Genomic DNA, 16899 nt, shown 5'->3' with positions numbered 1-16899 from the left:
TGTTTAACTGCAAGGTAGTTGCTGCTGCTGCTGCTTCCTTTATAACCTGTGGCTTGGTTTTTGGGAAATGTTCGTTTCACCCACTGACCCCAAAAGCTAATATAAAACATAAAGAGAAACACTGATGTCATATATGTTTGTGCATTTCAGTGCCGTTGTTATACCTTTCAATTCAGCTATATGTTCGATGTTGATTCATATAAGTGTTACTCCTACGTATGAGGGGCCGTACAAGCCAAAATTCATTCTTTCAAGCTGCAACACTTGCACCTGCAAACTTCTTTTTACGTGCACTCAAAATAGTGGCACAAAAATAACGCCATAGCTTGCTGAAGAACTTATAAGAGCACAATATTGCAATGTGTGTTTTAAATATGTGTAAACATGAGAATAAAAATATCCAAATATAAAAATTAAAATAAAACTATGTGAGAGTGAAAGTATATGTATGTGAAAGAAGAATATATGTATGTGAGAGTGAAAGAATGAATTTGTTTGTACGGCCCCTCATACCTACGTGAAACACAAACAGATGAACCTCTGAAATTAGCAAGGCCTGAACAGACAAGTGATGATGAAACAAGTAGACAGTTCTGCCTAACTTCCTTTTCTCTTAACTAAATTCTTTGCTGCAGCCACAAATTTGCATCTCATTATTCCCCAAGAAACTTGCAAGTAGGCTTAATGGCACACCTGCTCCAAACATATGTAAAGGAAATATTGGCAAGCTGCAGAGGATAGACGTTGAATGCTGAACGGTTAGTACAGACGATTCAATAGTTGTCCAAGTTTAACATAAACAACCCATTTGTCCTCTCTAAGCTGCACTTCTTTGTTCATCACATGATGTACTTTTGAGGTCTGTGCTTTTACTGAGCAACACAGCTTATTTGTGAAGCTAAGTGAGAGCACATAATGATGGCTACTGTTCTCATTAGTTTAGTAGGGGATTTTCTTTGCCGTTTATTAATAGGAAAGTTTTTCAACACATGACTTAACCATCATCTGTGTGATATTGCTGAAAAAGAGGCTACAGAACAAAAGTGCTATCCATTAAGAAAAAAAAAAAAAAAAAAAAAAGTAAGTGTGTGGCCTAGGCAACATTACTGACTCACTAAATCAGGCTTGAGGCTGTCATTTATTTTTTTCCTGAAACTTTAAAACAGCATTTTTTTTTTAAACATTTTCAAAAATGTATATCATCCCCACTTTCTAAAGTCTAGTTTATAAAAAAAAAAAAAAAGAACCTAGTTGATTTACAAAAGTTTAACACATCGTCATAAAAAGTTAAGCTATGCACCAAACTGATACCATTATTTACACAAGCCCATTAAATTACAACATAAATTAGAAAATATTTACATCCAGGACAAGACACTGGATAAAATTCTATGCTTGGAATTTAATTTCTAAAAACATTTTTTAAAAGAAATATTTACATTTACGCACGCATTCTCACAACCAACACACAACCTGGCAGAAGTGGGCTTGTTGGTAGGTTAGTGTCAATTTGGATGTTGTTTTAATAACTTGTTCACAAAAAATTAATAAGTAAAAGCAAACAAACAAAAATTCTCACGACTATGTACTGTATGTGTTGTAAGACTGAGTAACAATGGATCCATGGCAACGCCTGTAATCCACAAACACTGAGGAGGCTTCTGTCATAGCAAATTCAAAGTGCCCCTGCTATGCATTCTGGGATTTTATCTATCATGTAGTCTGTTAAATCATTTTTGCACATGAGAAAAAGGGTTTGCAAAGTCCACATCAAAGTGAGTTATTCTCTCCTGCAAAAACCAGTGCTGCTAAACTGCTTGAAATGCATAATTTGAAGTCCAGACTTTTCTTTTTGTCATTTACATCACTATGTAACATGGTGCCATAATGCACACCTAGCAGCTAGTTTGGCATGCCCTCAAAAAAAAAAAAAAAAAAAAAAGCAGTCAACTAAAACCTAATGCAGCCACTAATACTGAGTGTTTCAGAGGGTGAAGAGATGTGCTGTAGCAGTATACAACCACAAAAATAAAATAATGAGCCTCTAAATTGGCATAATGGGGGCACTTTAAAGTTTTTGGTTTCTGAAAGAGCACAGGCTGAGATGAGAAAACCAACTGTCTTTTCTCATCTAGCTTCAAATCAACTCCCATGAACAAAAACACAATAACACTGGATCCATTCTGAATTAATGGTACAACTAAAGCACAAAAATAAAGAAAACTAAGATTTTCCATCACACATAACTGTCCTTTGCAAGTCAATTGAGACACAGGAAATAAGTGGATTTGCCCCCAGACTGAGCAGGAAGGAGAAAACTGAGAGGAATTCACAGCCACAGAAAGTCATCTTGAAATGATGTCCTCTAGGGAAGATGAGGGAGGGGGGGGGAAAAAAAAAAAAAAAAAAAAAAAAAGAGAGAAAGACAAGGGAGGTGGAAAAAATAGTCGCAGAATGCATTTTGTTTCCCCCTCATCTTCTTCAACAAAATGCAGGCCCTGTGGTTATAGCAGTAGGCCACTAGCAACTGTATGTAACTGCATAGTGGCTAGCATGATGCGGCATGTATTAATCCCCTTTTTAGGCATGTACTCCTTGCTAGGAATTTAACAGTATTTTATCGCATTACTTTGGTGTATGAATGTACACCCTGGTAACCTCTCTGGAAAAGTCATGGCTGTAGTTTCACTAGCTTATGACAAATAGCAACTGTGCTAAACAGCAATATGAACATAAATGTATACTTTTTTCCTTTTCTCCCCGACTTGCATGCATCACACAGACCCTGCTCTCCGTGGCAAATTTAGAGAGAACTGAATGCACAAACCTTACCAGTTCATAATGGCAGGACTTGTTGCCAAAAACAAATCTTTTGCACGTGTGAAAAATAACATATGCCATGCTGCTCTCCTCTTACTGGTTTGTGTGAATGAAGGCAAGACAAACATTAATATAGAAGTGAACTATCACTAAATGACAATCCTGTTGCTTTAGCAGACAGAAGAAGCCACACATGCCATGTCTGAAAAGGGCTTTACTCTTTCACAGAGCGGGCTCCATTAGGACAAATCCAGAGCATTCAACACGCATGCCAACAGTAACTGATTTGTAGCCTGCTGTGACAGGCTGTTAAAAATCCCCAACCTGTCAAACTATAAATTTACAGTGTGAGCACACACATTCACACACAAATGCAGCTCTCAAAAAGACAATACCAAATATTGATTTTTAAAAAGGTCCAAAAGGGAAGTCGGGGCAGCAAGATTAAGTGACTCTGGGAATCTCAGGTTCATAGGGATTCTCCTTTAAGCTCTCATTTCCTGTGCTTGTCCATTTTGTCAGTAGATTTACTTCCACTGTCTGAGGATCCCTGGGTGTCGCTACCAGAGCTCAGGTACATCTTGTCCACTTGTTTGAGCGCTTCATTCAGGTAGTTCTGAAGCGAGGTCATGGCAGCACAGATGGCTGGAGAGCCAAAGCCATGAGTGATGAGACTGAAGTGAGTCAGGCAGCCTTGGATTCCAGGTTCCAGAATGGGAGCAGGCCTAGCGTTGCCCAAAGGTGAGCGGTCCTGAGTGAGCAGATCAGTAAACTCTTTGCAGATGTGCCTGTAGGTAGAGAAGCAGAATAACTAAGGATGTGAAATATGTACAGATTTGTGACCTAATTGGAAAATGGATAATATTTCAGATAATTTCGAAAATACAGCTTTCTATTGATCAAATACTTTAAAACCAGCTTTTGAAAAAGGTTGTCTTGCTACATCCCACTTTGCTAGGTGTTTAAATGCATGTAAATTAAAACAATGATTGAAAATACACTTACTTGGCAGCAAGGAGCATGTTCTTGCGCGAGTTAGCCTCATTCCGCTCCACATGTGGCCTACCCAGGTATTCAGCAATTGCCTTTGCAGGGAATTCGGTCTCACACACATAACCAAAGTCTCTTGCTAAATGAACAGCTTCACCTAAGACAAAAAAGAAAAAGATAATATTACATATAAGAAAAAAAACAAAAACAAAAACAGGTTTTCTGTAGATCCAAGAAAACACTCAAGTTGCAACTTTATTGCTAACCACAAATTAATACTTGTGAATAAATATATTACTAATACATATTAATATTAGTCTTTAGACAAATATTATAACAACATATCCTTTGACATACTAGATTGTTAAGCTGTCCAGGAGCAGAACAATTTACTAGTTTAAGAGCATTACATGAATAGTCCCATTTTCAAACAGATATACACAAGCATGAAGGCATAAGAAGTGAAGCAGCTGAACTGCAGAATAATCATCTGCAGTCATTCTTCTAACTCTAGGTAAGAAGAGCTATGCAGATTGATACATTTTTGTCTTCAGGGTGGCTCGACTTGCATGTTCATAAAGGGATTATGTGAATAAATGCTACCAAAACGGGCCCCGAGATGCCAACAACACCGCTTATTGATAGACATGTACAAGTCTTCAAATGCTGGCAGCTATTCAGAAGCACAAGCTTTAAGGTCAGCTGGCCCTCCTGGCAAGCCGAACACAAGATAACAAGGCTTAATTCAGCTTTGAAGGTCTCTAAATAACACAGGCCTCCAGTCATCTTCCTGCACAGAATCATCACCCCATTTATAAAAATTCGGCATGTGGGGAGTGAGAGAGGGAAAAAAATAAAATAATATCTTTCTATAGCCAGCGGCAGGTAAATGTGATTAAAGTGATACTGGGATGATAGAATCAAATGTCACTGACTGAGGTATGACTGCAGTTGTCATTCAAACTATACAGCAACAGAAAACAGTCACAATAAAAATCAGGGCTGTATGACCTGGTAGTATTCTTTCCATCAACAGGAACAATTAATTTTCCCTAACACAACTGAGTTTCAGAGGTGACTTTGCACACTAGGTAATACAAGACAACATGCTCAATGGAGTAACAGAATTAGTGCTGAGGTTTGTTGTTTCTTTTGAGTATTTCAGATGGAAAATGGTCATCTCAGTCTTTTATACACTATACGAGTTCAGTCAACCTAATTTTGGCTAAATTTTCCAAACCACTATGACTCACCAAATAATGTGTAGCTGACAGTCTGGCACATTAAACACAGGGGGGGAAAAAAAAAAAAAAAAAAAAAAAAAAAAGTTGCAGTTACATTGCCTTTAGTTACCCTTTCCACAAGAAGTGAAACACACACATACCAATGCCAATACACTAACGTTCCCACATTCTCATACTACTAACGCGACATTCCAGCCACTGCAAACCGTAATTATAGTGCGAGAATTTACTGTGGGCAAATGACTAATGTGTCATACCTTCTACTAGCGAGGTAAGTAGAGTGACATTAGCTGCCTTCCTTCTTCCTGCAGGCAGGTTAAGCCCAATTTTGTCCAGCTTTTCTCTCAGAGAACGGCCTCCATTTTTTGACTTGGCTCTGTATAAAGAGAAAAAGAAATTGAGGTCATTCACATATTGTCTTGACATTTTCATCAAATTATCAGTGGAGTTTTAAAAGGTTATTGTGTCATTTATGACTATTTATTTGATCCCCCTTGAGACCATAAATTAAAAGAAATACCAAGAGTTACAAGATATGTACTGTACACCTGTGTAATACACATTCATGTGTATAGTCTCAAACACTTCTGAAAATAAATTACAAGAAGATTCTCTTGACCTAAAATAAAATATTGAAACAATTCATGTTCCACTCAAAAGCACAGCAGAGAGGTATAACTCATAAATGCATTTTCAGAAGCTCTTGAACTCTCCACTTGCCATAGCCAATTCAGTTTTCTGCATGACTGGCAGACAAGCTCTCCCCCTCAGTGGTCGGTGAGAAGGGGCGCATCTTTGGAGAGACATGTGTGTTTGAGTGCCCCCACCCCTTCTCCCTCTTGTCCCACTACTAACGATAGTCCTATTGCTGTGTGACCTACTTTTAAGAAAGAAGAAAAAAAAAAGAAAAAAAAAGAGATTGTATATGTGGGTCTGTGGGTGCATGTCAGCATTAATACAGGCACATGGGAAGTGGTAAACATGCACTCCAAGTACAAAATGCTCCAGTCAGGAGTGTTAACCATGTACTGTAACCTCGAAGTCCCTCAACAGACTGCTGCACTACCATGTGTGCCATAAGGTCAACTGCTCTGGCACAGTTTAACATTTGCAATCACGTACACAGGCACACAAACACAATAGGTAGGTACTAACAATGTTGACGCAACCTATCCCCAATGGAAGCACTGAACCCAAAATTGCACACAACACAAAGAATGTCACAAACCTTGCAAAAAATAAAGAAAAGAGGAAAAATGATGAGCCGGAGCAACAGAGTCAAGCTGTGCTTTTAAAAAGAGCCTTTCCCATGGGCTACTAAGCTTTAGCCTACAGATCACTTGCTCCACGCCTTCCACAGCTTAATGATGGTTTATTTTTGAGATAATAAAAGTCTTAACAGTTTGCAGAAACCAGAAATTTTGAACAACTGAAATCATTTTGGATTAGTTAATCCTATTTTTTGTGAATCAATAGAAATGTATTCACATGTCATGTTAAAGATTTTTACGAACCACAAGGAAAAAGAATACTGTCTAGCTGTGACGTGGAATGAGACCGAGCCCTGACCTGCGTAGAACGCCTCCCAGGAGCGATGCGTTGAGGCATTCTGGGGGTGACAAACGTCTCTGGACTTCAGCCACAGTAACCTTGTACTTGGATGTAGAGCTCAGCAAGGAAAGACGGCCTGGTACGGAGCAAAACACCTCTGTGGGATTTGACACCATGCCCAGCAGGGACTCTTTCTGGAAGGGAAGACCCAGTGCGTTTCCTTTAGGCAGAGTGACAGGCCCTGGAGAGTGAGGAAAATAATGTTTGTAAGCTAAATACTAAAGTAGTGCAAAAGAACATAAAAACAGATTGTGGTTGGGCAGTCAGATTTGTTAATTACTGTCAATCTTTATTCCAGACTTACGATCCATAAAAAATAAAAATAAATCAGACAAACCAATCTGTACGTTTCCTGTTTATGTGCATAAGCTCTGAGCTTTCTGTGTCTTGTGCGGAAAAGCGAGCAGAAGTATGCGTATGCTGCTCTCCTCCAATGAGGAAAGCCAGTCTCTGCTGTGCCAAAATATACAAGAAAAAAAACATCTAAAGCCTTTTGAAATGTGTGGTTTTGGAAAGATCGGATGCCTGATGGTTAAACAGCTATGATGCCCTCACGTCAAACACCATCCACAAACAGGTACGCACATACAGACCGTCACTCATCTAAGCCACAACCTCGGAACCGTGAATTGATTGGTCTCACAGTCTTTGATCGAGCTAGACATTGTGATTTTTTTTAAATGTCATCCCACAACAAAAGCACTGACAGACAAACAAAACAGTACAGCACACTACGAAACAAAACAGCTATCTTCATCCTCACCCGCGAAAATTCCCCCCTGATAATAAGTCCTCTGTAAGCGATCAAGGTTCCTGCCACCTCGAAGTCCTAATACTGAGACAGAAATGACAGAGTCACATCAGTGCTTTAAATCTCCTCTCCGGCAAATCACTGGGAATGACATGCCATTGTTTACAAGTGGAAACCCTAGATTGCCCATAGCGTGCCCTTGAGCCTGGGAACAGTATAATAAGCAATCACTGATTTACGTAACAAATGCAGACTGTTTGGTTTATTGCACTCTGCAAATGTCGTGCTGCTTGTTATGTACTGTAATATTGCAATATTACAAAGCAACCCTATAATTACTAGCATGCTTTCAAAGAATAAAACTTTGGGACTGTACTGCAAAATATGACATTGTCAGCAAATCAAAAACATCAATTTTACTTTGATGTTTAACATACATATGAACAAGAAACTAAGGCGTGACGTTTACATTTTAAAATGAAACTTAACTCTACTTACGCAAATTATATTTTCTACTTGTCCACTGTCCACATACTGTTCATAATAACATGATGTTCCTTGGGTTCATCTTTCACTTTAAGTCTGTTTAATAGAGCCCTGATGACAAAACAGCAGGAATAAGTTTCTCCCTCAAAACAGTTCAAGTCTCAACAAATTACTAAACTGTCCTTCACATGCAAGCCTAATGCCACACCCACCCAAAAGCTGGTTCTGCAGAGCCAAACACAGCTTCAAGACCAACTCATAATTTCCTGCTAACATGAACTGAAAAGAGCTGCAATTGCGAGCTTAACACGCCTAAAGATGATCCAAAGCTTTGGAACTCATAGTCAACAGTTTGTGAGATTGCTCAATTTCCATGTCATGTCAGCTGTAGCCTGATGAATATGAAAGGGATCAGTTCTTTCCCACTGGGCATCCATTCAAGCACCTTCAACAGAATAGGCTAAGGATCACATCGGGCTTAAATAAGTGCATCGCATGGATTATCATTGTATGCAGTGTAAGTACAAACAGAAGACGCCTCCTTTCCTTACTCTCTCACTGAGTGCCCTGACATGCCACTATAGAAGTATGTCATTTCCAAGTATATAGAGTTCAACAAATGAAGGTCCAGCATTTTTTAGTAATTACCACATATTTTGCTGTACAAAAGCATTCCTCTTCAGTTTTCTTTTTTAATTGCTCTAACAGTTAAAAAGTCAAAATAAATAAAATGTCACAACTCACCTTTTTTGATGACCGTCTGATCTGCCATAATTATACTGTGGTCGTCTACTTGCTGATAACAAAGAAAAGAAGCAGCAGTAAGTAAACACATGCATTGCTCTGTTTTGATAAGATGCTTGAGCTAGACTATTTTTTCCTAAGGTGGGTATTTTCTTGATATTAGTAATCATAGTCTGTCTCTTTCATGCAAAGCATATAATGTAATATGTTCCATTTTATAATAGAAATATTTTCTACTACCGCACCTTTAACTTGGAAGCATTTTGAATATATGTGACCTTTGGTTATATTAACATTTAGGAGATTTTAAATCTCCATATGGCAGGCGAGTGCAATAAAACACACTATAATGCATCCATTTACGATTTTTCAGTATATTCACTACTTCGACTGCATTCACACAACCATTTAAGCACAAAGCCTCAGTCTTTGCGCGCCTCTGCCTCAAAAGTATAATGTCAAGTGATTATATAAATCTAATCCACTTACTTGAACATCATCCAGCCCATGTCCCATGTCATGCATCCCCATATTATCGCCAATAACCGACGACTCTAGACTGTGAGCGTGTGGAGACAGCAGCTCCGGTCGGCGGAACCCTTCCCTCCTAACCCCTGACGAGCCTCCCTCCAAGCCTAGGATCTGACTCGCGAGTCCGCTCCTCCCGTGTGCGCCGAGCCCCTCCTGGCCTTGCCGCCCAGGCCACGGCTGCTGTTGGTTCGACGATGGCGACTGGTGTATGGAGTTGATGTTGAAAGGGTCCCCGAGGTGAGAGTAGGGGTCACTAGACTGCGGGTACGAGATAGGCTGGTAGGGAGGAGGAAAGTAAGGGGGCTGGAAGTCTGAACTGGCCGAGTGTGAGAGGGAAGTAGACGGGCTGTAGAGGTGTTGACTGACCGCCGGCAGGTGAGGCAGCCGTGGGTTCCCATTGCTGTTACTATCGTGCCTTTCCTAAGGAATGGAGGAGACAAAGCGGCTGAGAAAGATGCCAACAACATGGCAGGTTGTCACCCAAGGAGATAAAATGTCAGATTATTCGCTGGCACGATGTCTACTGAAAAATGGGATTTAGACGGGATAAAACAATAACGGAGACCGTTAATTTGGAATTTTTCTTAGTACTTAGTGGCTATTGCAAGAATATGCAAATATTCTCAGCAGCAATCAGCGTCTCAGATTATTATTATTATCATATTTTATTTTGTATATAGAGTAACAATAATAAGAACACGACCCCACTTTAATTTTATAAGGAATCATAGCCGGCTTTAACTCTGACAACGACATCCTGTTTTCACTGTTTCGCCAAACTTTACTCTAACTTTTCTCCCTTGGTGCAGCACATCATGCTGCTTCTAATGAGTCACCTTCCGAAATTTTACCGTGATTATTTCAACCCAAAGGATTAAAAGTCAGCACCCACTTCTTGCCGTTAAATTCGGTGCCACTGATCTCACTTAGTGGAGGCCATCTCTTACGAAACTCACCTCACAGTCATCCTCGTATTTTACGTTGTCGGCTAATTTCCACAACATTTTGGCTGAGGAAAAAGTCTCTTTCTTGCAAATTTAAAAAAAAAAAAGTGTAAAAGAAAAAAAAATGGGGGAGGGGGGAAAGAAGCCCGCGAGTTAATCCAGGTATGAAGAAATTAACAGCTTCCTGGTGGTCATGAACCCGCTTATTCTTCAGCTGCAGCAGGAGGCAAAGTTGTAGGCGAAGGCTGAAGGGCGAACTGACCTACCGACTGAGTATCCAACTACAGATATGAGTTTCCACAGCCACTATGAGAGAAAAATAATCGTTGTCAGGCAATATTCCCCCCTTTCCTGCCAAGGCGCTCAGTACTTCTGTTGTGAAAGTGGGCGAAACCGGTTCATAAGAAACTTGACTCCCTCTTATGGACAAAACAGTGCTGTTCAGTGCAAACATGAGCATTTCACTATATCTGCACAGCTACTTACAGTGGGCGTCACCCTGTCCGATGATGTCAGTGAATTGGAAAAAAAAAATAATAAAAATAAAAAATCCTGATTGGCGGGGTGATTGTCCAATCAAAATTCGGTCCGTCTGTAGCGCGTCTTTGCACGGCGTCAAATATTAAAAGGATTAAACATCCCCAGTGTAGTCTATATCCATTTTCCTCTCTCTCTCTCTCTTTTTTTTTTACCTATTCCTCGTGTCTTGCAGCAAATGCTGCTTCTCATTAACATTTTTACTTCTTTTATCTCCTCGGGCCCATGGGTAGTTGAACCTTTAATTTTACAGGGCACTGTGTTCTGTTTAATGATTATATTCTTGGGCTTTAAAGCGATTCATTGGGCAGAGATCTGTTAGCCAGTCATCAAAGAAATGATTTCTTGAGTTTTATATATTTACAAAATTGCACTTTACTGAACTGCAGGACAATGTGCTCATGTAAAATATTACGACTACGAGACAGAACCTGTGAAAACGTTGCAGTTACTGCTGTACGTTAATGAGAGCTTCTTGACGAGACCTTGTACTGTAGTATACGCAGGCTTTACACAGTGTATTGCCTCTAGAGACCAATCACTTTGCTCGGTTTGAGCTGCTAATTTTAATAGCCTTCAGGAGAACGTCTTAATTTGAGGTAAAAACAAAAAAACAAAAGTTAACATTCGTGTTCTTAAAACCACCACCACTAAAAGTAAAACCCTATTATTATTATTATTATTATTATTATTATTATTATTATTATTATTATTATTAGTAGTAGTAGTAGTAGTAGTAGTAGTAGTAGTAGTAGTAGTAGTAGTAGTAGTAGTAGTAGTAGTAGCAGTAGTATGTAGGTCTATTATTGGCCTGCATACATACTACGCATAAATGCAGTGATAGGAAACTGAGCCAAGCTACTGTGTGTTTCCCTTTTATTCCTAAAACCTTGTGGTTATGCTTTGACCGACTGGATAATTTTATAATCTTAAAGATCACCTTTTTCCCACGACAAGGCGTACTTACAGTTTGTATGCTTAATTCAGTAACAGGTATTCCAACAGGCCCGTGACATTTTGATGTTTCATATCAGTGGTACGTTTCAAACCGCAATAAGCCCGAGGGCTTAACCGCATTATTCTCTCAAAAAGCTCTAAAGCTCAAAGGATTTCGGCAAGCAGCCCTTTCTTAACTTCATTTAAATTTTTGTTGAGCTTTATAGTATCTCGGAAGGAGGGCTCTTTGAACTCTGGTTTTAATCAAAAGACAAGTAGAACAGACTTTGAGGGGGGAAATACATGATATAAAAATAACACCTGTTATCAGTTCTTCAAATCGTATTATGCCACCCCGAGGCTGCTCTAGTATTTTATCACTTTGTTTTGCATTATCAATTGATACGTAAACCAGTACGTGTCAGATTTTAATTTGTGAACTTAACGTGCGGAAATCCCGTGGCTTCTCTCCACCCAGCTGTGATAGTCCGCCCCTTTTTGTCCTCTTTGCCTTGTTGTCATGCCAAGCACTATTTATTTATTTATTTTTTTAAATGCCCTATTTAAAATGTTGTTCTGTGTTGAAACAGGCACAGGACGGACCTAAGAAAGTTAGTCACGCTTGGCCGACCGGTAAGGTTTTGAAAAATCCTGATGCTCAGCCTGTCATTTTAATGACAGCCGACTCAGCTGATGTCAGGTGTGAAGACAAAATGGATCCGTGCCCGGACACATTCAAAGTGTCACAGAAGCCAATGACTGAGCTCTGCCTAGTGATCTGCCTGTTTTCTTTGATCCCAGACTTAAGAAATATAGTTCAAAGCTGGTTTATGAACTGATTTTAACACCCAAAATTTGCATTGTATTGATAGGTCTACTAACTAAGTGAGTAAACTACTAAGTGAACAACCCTAATGGAGATCACAGTAATATTGAAGTTGCTCCAATATGTGTTCGTAACTGAAGAAAGAAAGAAAGAAAGAAAGAAAGATATATATAAACTTTACTGGGCGGAAAATCTACTCTTGTAATCCCCCGCCCAAAAAAAATTCAATTTAAAATTTATAACTTAAACTGTTTGCAGAAACTATTGAAGAGGTGGAAAAAGTACCCTATCAGCAATTTTACTGAAAAATCATTTCATCCTTTATTTCAGTTTTAACCATCAGCAGCTCCACTGGTTTGTGATCCAGTAGCCTCAAGCGAAAATACTCAAAGTTTCTGATGAGTTAAACCTTGTTATTATTGGCATTAATCACAGGTTATTCAAAAAGCGCATATAGCGCCGTGCGACTTTAAGCTGGGGATAAAAACGAATTTGTAACTGCCCTTTTCCGCAGCAACCATTTTGACGTGAAGCAGTGTACAGCCACAGCCGCTACTAATGACATTAATGAAGATTTTGTAATTAGTAACACCTGTAGTTACTTACCACGTCGTGTCCAAATGGCTGCTGTAAAGGTTTAGGCTATATAAGGAGGGACTCAGTCTTAAGGTTAACGAGAGCGCACTTTTGCACAATGCAAACGTATTAAATTAGACAATATATTTATGAGTAGATCTATGATTGCTATAATTTGACTTAATATAGCCTAAACTAGGGTTACGTTTTTATTCTACTCTGAACAAGACTGTTTTTAAAGTGATCAGTGTAAGAAAGACCCTCCGTAAGTTTACTTTTCTGTTAGTCTTCCACTGATGTAGATATTAAACGAATAAGTTTAGTCTTTTAATAAGTGCATTAGAATTATAAGTTTACATTTTACATTAGCCTTTTCATATGCTTGGATATTATTGATGCCGTAGTTCACTCAAACATGGTGCAATTTAAATTCCTTCTATATTCAGGTTATTTTAACTGGAAGCTACTAGTTAAATCAGCGAAGGTTAAAAGATAATCCACAGGCCTCCGTCCTGTTCAAGCAGGATGTCAACCAATTTGCATTAGTTTTTCACCCTTATTGCTCACTCCGTGGCCTCTCGCACGCAACAATCTCCCAATGCCTGCGCCTTCTGACAGGGACCTGATCTTCAAGGTGGTTTTTGACAAAACAGGGAGCTGATCTGCAAGGTGACTTTTACGGGAAACCCTGTGAAGCTTGTGATATTTGAAAGTTGCCATTTTATACCCTACAGCTGTAATTAGTCAGGCTTGTTAAATTTAATGACAGAGGTGGAAGTGCATGAATTCATTGTTCAAATTTTTAAGAGTGTGGCTGTAAAAACGGACTCTAAGCTAACCTATATTAAGATGAAGTGAGGCTGATCGTCTACCGAGCTCTGTGAGGAGTGTGTCGGGCCCGAACAGCACCAGCCCAATTTAACTCCTTGTTATGGTGGGAAGTAATAAAACAAAAGCGATAAACACGATACAGGCTTGGTCAAATTAGATCATCTGTAAGAGGAAAATACAGGAGGCAGCCAACTCACCCTCCAGTCTATCCTCTCCAGTACAGACATCTGCAAGGCTCCAGTCGCAGTAATCCCGCTGAGCTGCAGCGAATGAGTGAAACCATGAGTTTTACATTGCCGACTTCACCTGACTGCAACGCAGGACGCATGCGCACTCTAATGAACTGCACCTGAGTGGACAAATCAAAATTTATTGCCAAACCGTTTATGGAAATTTGCATATACGGTTTGTGTAAAACAACGTGTACATTAATTTATTAATATGAGGAAAGCTGGTACGAAAGACTAAAAAAAAAAAAAAAAAACACTGAGGAAAACAAACATGATGCACAGAATTAGACTTATAACCGAGACAGTACTACAGTTAAACTTATCATTGTATTCTAGTTTTGAGTGTAAAAAAAAAAAAAAAAAATAAAGTTACGGAGGATAAAATTAATGAATACGTGGAAAAAAAGAAGTATGGAAAATTCAAGATAAGGCAATTCCAGCCCAGCCCTAAAGCCACAGCGCCTCGGGGTGACCACAAGAATCTGCTTTCAAAAGCCACTGAAGCTTTTTAAGGCGTATAGTCCCTGTTATCTGATCTCCAGAAGATTTCAGCTTAAACTATTGAACAGATCAAAGTGTCTTTGCTGTGTGGTTAAGAATGCAGCTGATATATCTTGATCTGGGGAGGGGGGGAAGACGTCTACCTGTGGTCTGACACCTGTTTAATCGATTTTTTAAAAATGGTGGAATGACACATTTCCCCCCAGATTAATTTAATTCCAACAATAAGACCTTAATTTAAAACAGTGTGCTACTGTTAAAAAATAAAGATCTTCTAATATATAAATTTTGTTGTTACGTTCTTGAGTAAAACAAAAATTAAGGGTGGAGGGGGAAAAAAATCTACAATTTAGCAAATCTGACGTTATGTGTTGGTGAAATAATTCAAACCAATATAAGCAAACAATAAATTGTTCCGTGTAGTTGGTATTTATTATATCTTTCCAAAAAACCACAACAAAACACCAATTTCGTTTTATTATAGTCCCCCATGACCACTAAAGAGGCCTAAATAATAAATTTTTTTTTTTCATTCGCAAGTCTTTATTATAACTATCAACTAAATTAAAATGCTTGTTTCCTAATCAGTGTTGAATGCTTTGTTTGATAAAATGCCGCACTAAGTGATCCAAACGTGAAAGAAAGAAAACAGCAGACTACCAGGAAAATCTGTGGATGGAAACAGTTCTGTTATTCTAAAGTTTTAGCCACCATAATTTGATCATTTGTGGTGTAACGAGAAGCAGGCTTTGTACACCCTTTGTATGCTGTTTTCTTTACGCCGAGTATAAAATCTCAGCGCGGTACTTGCGCCTGTGCTGTCACCTAGGGGCCGCATCTTTTCATTACCACAGGACTGCAGTAGTAGCCTGTTTTGTAGTGGCTGTGGAGTAAGTAGCTACTCTGGGTGGACCTATTCAGAGATCAGCTCAACATATTACATCTACGGTACTTAATTTTCAGTTATTTAAGTTATTTAGGTATTTACATTACATGCCATGATTACTTCAGCAGTGAGAAAAATAGCTTATTGGCATGGCATATTACTTTTTATTGCCATTTTCACATATGTGTGTGTGTAAGAATGATTGTTGCAGAGGTAGTACTGTATAGCAGATGGCACTAAAAGCAACCAATAAAATGTTGAAGGTAAAAATTTTTTACATTTTCTCGATCACACAAGTCAATCATCTAATTGCAACCCAATCATGCGTTTCCTTATATGGAAAATTAGAAAGGAAAAACCCGGCAAACATTAACTCAGGATGCAGTAAAAGTCTGACAGAGTATCACAAAGCAAGAAAGACCATATTTAACATTCACAGGTTCTGGATATCAGCTGTTGAAACCAGAGGTTTCTCAGAGTATTTTATTACCATCAATTTGTCCAGTTTTTATAAACCTTAACTTTGTAGTCAGGGACAAAAATATTTGAACCCCTGCTAATTTTATGAGTTTGCCAAATAACAAAGAAATGATCAGTCTATAATTTCAATGGTAGGTTTATTTGAACAGTGAGAGACAGAACATTAACAAAAAAAAACCCCACATTTCAGTAAAGGTATAAATTCCTTCGCATATTCATGAAGGAAACAAGTATCAGCAAGATTTCTTAATACAGGTAATGAGTTGACATTAGGAGCCTTCTCAACTCGTTACCTGTATAAAAGATAGCTGTCCATAGCAGCAATCAATCTATCCAGATTCCAAACTCTGCACCATGAAGACCAAAGAGCTTTCCAAGGATGTCAGTGGTCCAAGGATGTGTCGACAGCACTCTGGGTGCCCTTTCCTCATATTGTAAAACACATGTAAAAAACCTCGGCGTCTACATTGATGGTTCTTTTAAATTGAATAAGCAGGTGAATGCAGTAGTTCAGTCCTGTTTTTTTCAGTTAAGACAGCTAGCCAAGGTAAAGCCATACCTTCCGGCTAACGTCTTTGAGCGTGTTATTCACCCTTTTCTTACTTGCAGATTAGACTACTGCAATTCATTGTATTATGGTCTAGATCAGGCCACCATCCATCGTCTTCAGATGGTTCAAAATGCAGCTGCTCGCCTGCTAACTGGTACCAAACGAAGAGAGCATATAACCCCAGTTTTAGCTTCTTTACACTGGCTTCCTGTCTCCTACAGGATCCAATTTAAACTTCTACTTTTTGTTTTTAAGTCACTTAATGCTCGGGCCCCTCCTTACCTGTCTGAGCTCCTCTCTGCCTATGCTCCAGGAAAAACCACGAGGTCTAGCTCAAAACTAATGCTGTCCATCCCACGGACTAACCTCAAATCCCGTGGTGATAGATCCTTCTCTGTGGCAGGTCCCAGACTTTGGAATAGTCT

The 16899-nt window shown here is 39.0% G+C and overlaps 1 protein-coding gene across 5 annotated transcripts; it reads right to left on the bottom strand.

Annotated features, from left to right (window-relative positions):
- Positions 1-3313: 3313 nt before the first annotated feature.
- tfap2c (transcription factor AP-2 gamma (activating enhancer binding protein 2 gamma)) lies at positions 3314-14054 on the bottom strand. 5 transcript variants are annotated; one of them, XM_085354657.1, is made up of 8 exons: positions 10134-10181; positions 9136-9597; positions 8647-8698; positions 7429-7500; positions 6624-6846; positions 5312-5430; positions 3826-3967; positions 3314-3608 (listed from the first exon to the last, which is right to left on the bottom strand). In XM_085354657.1, the coding sequence occupies exons 1-8, from the start codon at positions 10179-10181 to the stop codon at positions 3314-3316; spliced, it is 1413 nt and encodes a 470-aa protein (XP_085210783.1). The 5 variants fall into 5 exon arrangements, with proteins under 5 accessions (XP_085210783.1, XP_085210786.1, XP_085210787.1 ...); XM_085354660.1 differs by lacking the exons at positions 7429-7500; positions 10134-10181 and adding an exon at positions 14025-14054; XM_085354661.1 differs by lacking the exons at positions 7429-7500; positions 10134-10181 and adding an exon at positions 10555-10581.
- Positions 14055-16899: the final 2845 nt, after the last annotated feature.

The sequence above is a fragment of the Diplotaxodon limnothrissa genome, linkage group LG5 (genome assembly GCF_057381915.1).
Source record: "Diplotaxodon limnothrissa isolate DT_005_m linkage group LG5, D_limnothrissa_male_GT1.1, whole genome shotgun sequence".
Classification (NCBI taxonomy): Eukaryota; Metazoa; Chordata; class Actinopteri; order Cichliformes; family Cichlidae; genus Diplotaxodon; species Diplotaxodon limnothrissa.
This window is presented reverse-complemented; position numbering and strand designations above follow the sequence as displayed.